The following is a 10,540-nucleotide window of genomic DNA, read 5'->3' as shown; positions in this document are numbered from 1 at the left end:
TTCCAATGAGTCAACTCTTCTCATGAGGTGGCCAAAGTATTGGAGTTTCAGCTTTAGCATCATTCCTTCCAAAGAACACCCAGGACTGATCTCCTTTAGAATGGACTGGTTGGATCTCCTTGCAGTCCAAGGGACTCTCAAGAGTCTTCTCCAACACCACAGTTCAAAAGCATCAATTCTTCAGCACTCAGCTTTCTTCACAGTCCAACTTTCACATCCATACATGACCACTGGAAAAACCATAGACTTGACTAGATGGACCTTTGTCCCTAGAGGTGCGTATTTTTTGATAGGCAGTTGCCACTTCTTGGAACTTAACCTAAGGAAATAACCAGACAGGTTGGCTGAGGTCTATATGAAAATATGATTGTTTGTTTTTGCAGCATCTTCAATAGGTTTAAATCCTTAAATTTTTGTATCATTATTTGGAATGATTAAATGTATTTTTCACTTGGGCGAAGTACCAGGCAGACACAAATAATGATAATAGGAATAGTGGTGGCTGACATTTGTTGAATATTTATTTAATGACACGTGTCAGGTACTATCCTAAATCTTTTGCACATTCTCATTTAATCCCTTCAAGTACCCTATGGTGAGTCGCCTTTTTATTTTTAAAAAAAGTAATTATTTATTTGACAGCATTGGATCTTAGTTGCAGCATGTGGAATCTAGTTCCCTGACCAGGGATTGAACCTGAGCCCCCTATATTGGGAGTTCTCACTTAGCCACTGGACCACCGGGGAAGTCCCTGATGTTCTTTTGTGCAGATGAGGAGATTGAGGGATTGAAAAGTTAGGTGACTTGTCCAAGACCGTAAAGTTAGAAGTGGAGCCAGAGAGTGTGAACTGAAGCATTCAGTTTCCAAAACCTGTGTTCTTCACCTTGGCACTGAACGCTGCTGCACTGATAGATATGGCACGCTCCTGAGACAGAATGAACTGTATACCTGCCTCCACTCGAGGTACTGAAGGCTGGTTAGATGGGCAGGCATTGACAAAATTGTGGTACTGCCCACTCAGAGGAGGAGATGGGCACTGTTAAATACTCTTGGGAGCCAATGAACTCAACATTTCTTACAAAACGTGGCACTTTCAAATTGTAAAATGCATGTATACCATGATTGAAGGACGACAGTTCTAGAGACACGACCATACAAAGGGTGCCGTGTTGCGTGCACGGAAGGTTTTAGAATTTTTCTTTTTCATTCCTTCCTCCACCATCCCCCTCCCACTCCCTGCGTCTCTGGTGTGACTGTGGAAGGGGAAGAGGAAACTGTCTCCTAAAAGGCGGTCACTTAGAATCTGGAACAGCTTCCCATGTGTCTTCTCCACCGTCTCTGTGCTGCTCTTCCCTCAAAGGCAGTTGGTTGTAGGACTGAGGCTACATTTGTTTGGTGTCGTAGGAGGCACTGACCTTCAAGGATGTGGCTGTGACCTTCACCGAGGAGGAGCTGGGGCTGCTGGACTTGGCCCAGAGGAAGCTGTACCGAGATGTGATGCTGGAGAACTTCCGGAACCTGCTGTCCGTGGGTGAGGATGGCGCCCTGTGACTTGGCATCACCCCTGTAGGGTTCCCTGCGTCGGCACTACTGACTTTTGGGGCCAGGTGATCTGTCGTGGAGACTGTCCTGAGCATTTTAGGATGTTTAGTAGCGTCCCTGGCCTTCTGCCCGCTACTTCAAGACTTTGGGACTCCTCAGAGACCAGTTTTCCAGTCCCTTTGGAAAACACAGAGACAAAATGTTCCTAGTCTTTGTTCCAAGGTAAACATTAGTCTTTTGTAAATGAATTGTGTGAACAGTTGAGCTTGACTGTACCTGGCTCCTAATTTCATATTATAGCTTGCTTTTTTTAAATCCCAAATTTAACTCTCTCCTTGAAACTTCCCCAGGTGGTCCAGTGGTTAAGAATTCGCCTCCCAATGCAGGGGGTGTGGGTTCGATCCCTGGTTGGGGAGCTAAGATCCTACATGCCTTGCAGCCAAAAAAAAAAAACCACACAAAACCCTTTCCTATTATATCTTTTGTAAACTTGTGGGTCCTGATCCATTGGTGCATCATGAAATTAGTAAATTGCTTTAGCATTCTTACCATAATGTAGAATAAAGTAGCAACATCAGAGCCCCTTGGCCAGAATGGTGCACATTGTAGCGGTAACTGCAGTGCTTACAGTAAGGAGTGTGGGAGTCTACAAAGGATGTGATGACCACAACGAGAGCCAGGTCATTCTGGCTTTTATTTCAGTAGTTTGTGTGGGGTAGTCACTAAGGAGACTATATGTATTTTTCACAGTGGGTCTGATGAAAAATGTTCATCATGGGATTGGAACCAGAATTGTTCAGTACTTCCCCCCCCCACCTTTTTTTTCTCAGGGCACCAGTCCTCCAAGCCAGACATGATATCTGAGTTGGAGAGAGAGGAGTTCTGGATGACAGAGATCCAGCCCCAGAGAGGAGGGTGTTCAGGTGAGAACAGCGCGGCCGGGCCGTTCCCCGGCGTCTGTCTGGAGCATCTGTGTCTTTTCCCTGCAGAAGCCAGAGCGGCCCTTTGAAGAGCTCAGTCACCACACAGTCTGGCGCTCCGGTCCTCCCGCGCCGCCCCCAGCCCCCACTCCACTAGGAATAAAGGCCGCTGTGTTTAAGGGCCCCCTCGCCCAGCCGTGCCGTCCTGCACTTCCCTCCTGTCGCATCCCCTCCCATGTCCTCTGTTCTCACATCCGAGGTTTGTGTTTGTACACGAGGATCGTTTTCTCTTTTTCCTCTGGCCGGAAGGCTGCTAGCCGGCAGACCTCCGACCCCTCATCCTCTGCTCAGAACGTGTCTCACCCACGGCCTTCCCTGGCCGCTCCTTTTACTCTTAATTCATGTTTGTTTGTTTTTTTGGCTGCGCTGTGCAGCATGTGGGGTCTTAGTTTCCTGACCAGGGATGGAACCCCAGCTTCCTGCAGTGGAAGCAGAGGGTCTTAACCACTGGACCACCAGCAGAGTCCCTGGATTCTATATGAGTTTTCGGATGAATTTTCCTATTTCTGTGTTGGGATTTTGACAAGCATAGCGTTGAATCTGTAGATCCCTCTGGGTAGCACTGGCGAAGCAGTATTAAATCTCCCCATCTGTGGACCAGCGTTTTGTAGCTTTCAGTGTACAAGCCTTTCACCTCCTTGGTTCATTCCTAAGTATTTTATTCTTTTTGACGGTATTATAAATGGAATTTTTTTCTTTGTTTTCAAATTGTTCATTGAGGATAGAAATGCAACTAATTTGGGTTTTTTTTAATTGCAGTATAGTTGAGTCACAATGTTGTATTTTCTGTTGTAAACAAAGTGATTGAGATATACATGCACACATTCTTTTCTACATAATTCTTTTCCATTTTGGTTTATCACAGGATATTAAATACAGTTCCCTGTGCTATATAGTAGGACCTTGTTTATCCATGCTGTATATAAAAGCTTTATCTCCTGACCCTGGACTCTCAGTTCATCCCTCCGTCCCCCCATGTATCTTCACAGCCGCCACTCTGTTCTCTATGTCCATGTTTCTGTTTCATAGATAAGTGCATTTGTGTCGGATTTCAGATGTCACACATAAATGACATCGTGTGGTATCTGTCTTTCTCTTACTTCACTTAGTGTGATAATCTCGTTGCAGCCACGTTGCTGCAAGTGGCATTACTTCGTTTTTTTTACGGCTGAGCAGTATTCTATTCTATGTACGTGCTCACCCCACATCTCCTTCATCCGTTCATCTGTCGATGGCTGTGTGCTGCTGTGAATATAGGGGTGCCTGTATCTTTTTGAATTTTCGTTTTGGCTGAATATATGCCCAGGAGTGGGATTGCTGACACACATGGTAATTCCATTTTCAGTTTTCTGAGAAACCTCCCTACTGTTTTCTACAGTGGCTAGAAATGCAACCGAATCTTTGTATGTTAACATTATACCCTGCTGCTTTGCTGAATTCACTTACTGGTTTTAGCAGTTTTTTTCTGTGTGGAGTCCATATTCCCAGCCAGGCAGGCAGTCACCTCACCCTCTCTGCCCCTCTCTGGTGCTTAAACAATCACTTGGCCTCAGTGACGTTTTCTACATTTCAAACGTGACATTTATAGAAGTCACAGATCTTGCAGCTGGGTCGACGAGGCGGCTCTGTGTAGGAACAGAGAAGAAGTTACAGAAATGAACCTTCTGCCATTCTAAGTTTAATTTGCATACTTTGGTATTACTCTTAATTTGTCTTTAGTATTATAAGCACCACCTTGTGGATTCCCCATGGACCAGTAGTGAGGCCTATGTGCTTTCACTGCCAAGGGCCCGGGTTCATTCCCGTGGGTGATGATTGAGGAGGAAAAAGATCTGTACCCTGAAAACTAGTCCCTGTTAGCGTTTCCATGGACCCCTAAGCTGCCTGTTTGCCATCTCCTGGCAAGTGCAGCATCTACTGCAGAAGTGGAAGAATCTCATACAGAAAATCAGGTAATTCCAAACGTGTGAATGTGATTAAGATAATCATATACAAAAGCGCCAACCTGAGGTATACATGCTAAAAATGAGTTCAGTTTTAACACCCACCTTTTTTTTTTTAAAGTCCACCAGAGAATTTCCATCATCATGTCTTCTGTTTGATTTCTTTCATCAATATCTTACAGTTTTCAGAGTACAGATCTTTTTCCTCAAGTTTTTTATTCCTAGGTATTTTTTTTGATGCAGTGGTAAATGGGATTTTCCCCTTAATTTCTCTTTCCAATCTTTTGTTGTTAGTGTAGTAGGAATGCAAGATATTTGTTGTATTAATTTTGTCTCCTGCAGCTTTGCCGAATTCATTGATGAACTCTAGTAGTTTTCTGGTAGCGTTTTTAGGATTTTCTGCGTATAGCATGGAGTCATCTTAAGCCGGGTGGCCTCCTCAGTGATCTTCTGTACCTGCGTCTCAGCTTCTCTGAAAGTGTTCACCCAGGTGCAGCAAGTGGTGCTGGCCACAGCACAGATACCACCTCACTCAGCGGGAAGATAATCGAGGGCCATCCTGTCAGGCAAGCTTCTCAGGTGGCTCAGTGGTAAAGAATCTGCCTGCTAAGCAGGAGATGCGGGTTCAATTCTTGGGTTGGGACGATCCCCTGGAAGAGGAAATGGCAACCCACTCCAGTATTCTTGCCTGGGAAATCCCATGGACAGAGGAGCCTAGTGGGCTACAGTCCATGGGGTCGCAAAGAGTCGGACATGATTAAGCAACTAAACAATCCTATTAGCAGCAGCCTCGACCAGAAGGTCCACATATTTCTTTAGGCAGCTAGTGTCATAGCAACGGAATCTGCAGTCTCTTCAAGAATTAAGGTTTCTGATCACAGCCTCACTTACATCTACTCTTAATCAGGGAAGTAGGGCCCTGCCAAAGGAAGTGGATCCTGAATCAGGAAAAGCCTCCCGGTAGGCCCTTTCTAGAGCAGGTAGGGGGCATGGTTATGTAACTGACCAGCATTACCCAGCTGTGTGCCACCATTGAGGCATCCACAGGCCCGAGGAGAAGCATAATCACCCCAGAGAAAGAGGAGCCTTGTCAGGGCACAAACCACTTCTGTGAAGACGGCCCATTAGTGGATTCATTTGTAAGAACCGTTATCTGTTTGTTATCATTCAAACCAGGGGTCTGTTAACTTTTATATAAGGCCAGGACAAAATCTAAATTCCAGGCATTACCCCCTTAGCTGTGGCCTGGGGGGTGCAAGTGACGGTATAATCTCCCCAGGTCAACGCCCGAGTAAAGAACAGGATTCACGCTTAGTTAAAGCCTGGATCCGGCACGTTGGGCTGAGGCAGTTGTCTACCCTGGTGTCAGCTGCCTCTCGCCTGTGTCACTGTGGTCGGGAGGTCCCCAGCGTACCTTCTAGTTTCCCCGAAGGGGCAGTGGATAAGCACACTTGGTGAGGCCCTTTCTGAAGGGGCATGAGGGCTGCTTTTCTTCTTCCTGATTCCAAATCAGAAGGGGGGAGAAAATTGGAAGTGTTAATTTGAATCAGTTAGATATTTGAGGAAACCAGAAAAATTCAGGATCCAGGCCAGTTTACACATATGTGAAAAAAGCTCCAAGACAATTAGCAGGAGTAGAATCTAATAGCCACAGAGGTAAAACCTTTTTTTTTTCTTTATAGTTACTCCCCCACCCTTTTTTCTTTAACCAAAGATGATTGCAGTAAAGCTCATTTGTTTGTGTTAAACTTGGCCTGATTGTTTATATAAGCACAGCAGGAAAGGTGACTGATCACATTAAATCTTTTCTAAGATTGCTTTCCTGGAGGCCTGAAAGCCAGGTACCAGCTCAGTTGCTCCAGGCAGTTCCTTGAAGCTGTGTGGGCGCGTCCAAATCTACACCCGTCTCTCAAATACGATATTCCAGTCAAGCCTGGGTAAATGATGGTGTTTCAATTTGTGTCCTGTCACCAGGAGAACAGATTCTTAGTGAATTTATGTGAACAGATACACTGTCTGGAAAATAAGGATAGTCACTGAGACTTCCTGAATTCTGGAAGGATCAGTTAAGGATAAAAAATAGATGTCTCAGGGCTAGATGTCCAACGGCTAAGACTCTGCTGTCCATGCAGGGGGCCCGCGTTCAATCCCTGATCAGGGAACTAGATCCCACATGCTGCAAGTAAGAGCTCATATGCTGCAAAGAAGACCTGGTGAAACCAAAGAAATAAGTAAATTTTTTTTTTTTAAGTAGATGTCTCATCTTTGCTAACAAAAGTATATTTTACCAGATTGCTGTTAAGTCATAGGTAACCTAAGAGAAAAAGGTCTCTCTAAATCTGGAAAAACAAACAAAAAATAAATAAATAAATAAATCTGGAAAAACAAAAAACATCAGAGCATCCTCCCCAGCCTCTGTTGTCCCATAATTAACACTTAATTCTGCTTGAATTTGTTTTTCCCATTAATTCTTTCAACGTTGCCTGATGATTGAGGTCAACAGGGCAGCAATCCTTCCAAGAAGTTCGTAGGGTTTTCATGTGATTTGCCCGGTTGATGTGGGTGCCTGTATCATTAGAGACTGGAAGGTGCACCCCAAGCAGGAAACTCAGTCTCTAACAGTTTCTTTGCCACCATGAGGGCTCTGGTCTTGTGGCCGGGAAAGGCTTTACCACCTGGAAGACATCCTGCCTAGTGACCCACAGTGAGGGGCCCTTGAATGAATCCCCGCTGCTGCCGAGTAGTCAGAGGATCCACAAAGAGCAGGTCTGAGGCCTCTAGGGACAAAGAGTTTTTGTCCTCCCTAGAGGCCTGTTTTACTTTTTCCTTTAAATTGAGGTAATTAACATTAATTTCAGGTGCACAACATAATGAATCAACATTTGTATACATGACAGAATGAGTCTAGTTAACATCCGTCACCACATGGAATTTTTTTTTCTTGTGATGAAAACTTTTAAGGTCTCCTATCTTAAGGTCTCCTCTCAGCGACTTTCAAATATGCAGTACAGTATTATAACTGTAGTCACCAGGCTGTACAGAGAGTTTTGACTTACAGGTTTTTCTTAAACGCACTGTGGTGAGTGAAGGAATGCAGACACCAACAGTGGGGTTTTCCAGGGAGCTGGAAAGATCAAGCAGCCACCTGGGGTTTTTCCTGGAGCCCTGACTATCCCTTGAATTTACAGCCATTGTTTGCGCATCTCAGTCTGATTCAGGAGCTGGGTGTTGCCAGGTGACAAGTATGTCAGGGTGACAGAAGTCTGGCATTGAGGGGTCGCTCTCTACAAAAGCAGAGTGCACTTCATCCACACACACCACACTGAACAGATGCTGCTGCTGCCTTCGTGTAAAGGTCAGCAAGGGCGCTTCCCTGAGACTCGGGTGCAGTCCTTTCCGTCTGAGCCTCAGTTTTGATGACAGACAATGTTTATAACATTTCAAGCCAGGACACACAATTTCAGGAACACTTGCAACATGTACCACCAGTCCCCAGAAATGGCAAGAAAGATAGTGAACTCAGATGGTTCTCCCGACGCCGTGCTTGTGTTTCTTCTTGACCCAGAACACCCTCAGAAGTTCTGCTTGAGGATCTTGTTGCTGCTACTGATCTGATACGAGACAGAATTCAACGGAGTAAATGTGAAGATCTAAATGGACTTATTCATCAATTCATGAAGCATCCCGGGCTTGTTATGAATAATAAGACACCCATTTCACCCTTAGGGCTCTGAAGCCATTTCAGGAACAGAGACCAAAATATTAGAACAAAGTAAAAAACCAAGTATTGGAACAAAAGACACTCCCATTTTCTTTCCCCTTAGGAGCCGTGAGCCAGGAACCACGGAAGACAATGAAACACCTGTTACAAATCACCACTCACCTATAGCATATAGTGTATAGGAACTGTATGTCGCTTTTTCAGAAGTGGTTTTTTTTGATGCTATATAAATGGAGTTAATCCCACTTTCCAGTTACTTCTATTACATCTGAATATATTTTTGTATAATTTTATTTTCTTGTGCAGCAAAAGTTTAAAGTGAAAACAGATAGAGAAAACTTCTGACACAGACCTCAGAAGGGAGCAGAAAGAGTGCCCCAGATTTTCGTACCATCTTGTAGCTTGTGACGTTCCTCTATTCACCTATTCTAAACGCATTTTTGTATATTCCTAAAGACTTTTCTTTATGTAGATTCATAACCTTTGCAAATATATTCTTTGCTTTCCTTCCCAATCTGTATGCCTCTTGCTTCCTTCTGCGTGAATGCGGGTAGAGATTATAGGGGAGTCTGCGTCCACACAATATGGTTACTGAAACAGTATATTAACAATCACTTGTTGGGGGTGGGGTTCTCCTCTGTTTTATTCATCTTTGTCCTCTTCTCATTCTTTTGGGTAAATCATGTGTGTTGGTGTCACGCTTCCGTGTCTGTATTGGCTTCTAGCGGCTGTTTTTCAGTCCAGACCCTCCGTCTCTTCCTTGTCTGCATCCACCAAGGATATGGGCACATCTCACTCTCAACTGATCCCAAACAGCACTTTTGAAAAATTATTTAAGTTTTTTCTACTCCCCTGCCATACTTTTTTAAATGTGGCTTTTTCTTCATTGATGTTCTCTTGGTTTCTGTAGACCTTTGTTTTTCGGAACTCTGATGAAGGCATTTTCCCTAGTCGCTTACTGAATGTTTCCATGGCGGGAGCAACGGCTTGGTGCTGCCTGGCCCACCATCTTGGTGATGCCATGCTCTCCTTCCTTAATTCCTTATTCTTTCCCTTTCAGGAGGCGGGAATCACGAGATGGCAACTGTTCAGGACACAGGAGTGAGGTGCCTTTCACGGGTAGAGCTTTCATGCTGGCAAATCAGGAGACACGTTGTGAGCAAATCATCTAAAAGCCAAGACTCTGTGATAAATACTCAAGAGAAGAGTTCTCAGTCCCCCAAACAACATAATTCCTCTGCAGGAGTGTCCGCTCAGGCTTCCATGGAAGGCAGCTGTTTCGTGACTCTTATAGAGGATCATTCTGATATTATTGAAAATCAAGAATTTCCAACTGGGAGAGCTCTGAATTCCTGGAGTAAACTCTGTCTGAGCGAGACCCAGAATTACCAGAGGGGTTGTCAGCTGACTTCCATGAAGAACAAGATCTGTATGTTTGCTCCATGTGTTGACTTTTTCCCACGTATCTCCCCCCACCATGACGACCACACAGTGCCCCAAAGAGAGAAGGCTCAGGGCACGAGAGAGTGTGGCAAAGACCTCCTCAAGGCATCACCACTAGCCCAGCGAAGCATCGTTGAGGCTGGACCGAAAGCCTACCCGTGCAATGAGGGTGAGAGAGGACTCGGTGACCGCACCAGCCTGGAGCTTCATCAGCGGCTACACTTGGGCGGGAAGTCCCCGACCCACAGGACGCCCAAGAAGGACCCAGCTCACGGCTCAGCACGCCCCACTCCGCCGGGCGCCCTCCCGGGGACAAAGCGCTACTGGTGCCGTGAGTGCGGGAAGGGCTTCAGCCAGAGCTCCAACCTGCAGACCCACCAGCGCGTCCACACCGGGGAGAAGCCCTACTCGTGCCACGAGTGCGGGAAGAGCTTCAACCAGACCTCGCACCTGTACGCCCACCTGCCCATTCACACCGGGGAGAAGCCCTACCGCTGCGAGAGCTGCGGCAAGGGCTTCAGCCGGAGCACCGACCTCAACATCCACTGCAGGGTCCACACCGGCGAGAAGCCCTACAAGTGTGAGGCGTGCGGCAAGGGCTTCACGCAGAGGTCCCACCTGCAGGCGCATGAGCGGATCCACACCGGCGAGAAGCCCTACAGGTGCGCGGACTGTGGGAAGCGCTTCAGCTGCAGCTCCAACCTTCACACGCACCAGCGGGTGCACACGGAGGAGAAGCCCTACAAGTGCGAGGAGTGCGGCAAGCGCTTCAGCCTGAGCTTCAACCTGCACAGTCACCGGCGCGTGCACACGGGCGAGAAGCCCTACAAGTGCCAGGAGTGCGGCAAGGGCTTCAGCTCCGCCTCCAGCTTCCAGAGCCACCAGCGGGTGCACACGGGCGAGAAGCCCT

At 46.3% G+C, this 10,540-nt stretch overlaps 1 protein-coding gene across 1 annotated transcript in view; it reads left to right on the top strand.

Moving 5' to 3' along the window:
* Positions 1-10,540, top strand: part of ZNF235 (zinc finger protein 235) — a 17,203-nt gene that overhangs the window by 5,047 nt on the left and 1,616 nt on the right. The window contains exons 3-5 of the mRNA XM_010852681.1: positions 1,406-1,532; positions 2,374-2,466; positions 9,248-10,539. Of these exons, the coding sequence (XP_010850983.1) occupies positions 1,406-1,532; positions 2,374-2,466; positions 9,248-10,539 (1,512 nt within the window). The remainder of the gene's footprint in view (positions 1-1,405; positions 1,533-2,373; positions 2,467-9,247; position 10,540) is intronic.

The sequence above is a fragment of the Bison bison genome, unplaced genomic scaffold (genome assembly GCF_000754665.1).
Source record: "Bison bison bison isolate TAMUID 2011002044 unplaced genomic scaffold, Bison_UMD1.0 scf7180017864313, whole genome shotgun sequence".
In the NCBI taxonomy this organism is placed as follows: domain Eukaryota; kingdom Metazoa; phylum Chordata; class Mammalia; order Artiodactyla; family Bovidae; genus Bison; species Bison bison.
This window is presented reverse-complemented; position numbering and strand designations above follow the sequence as displayed.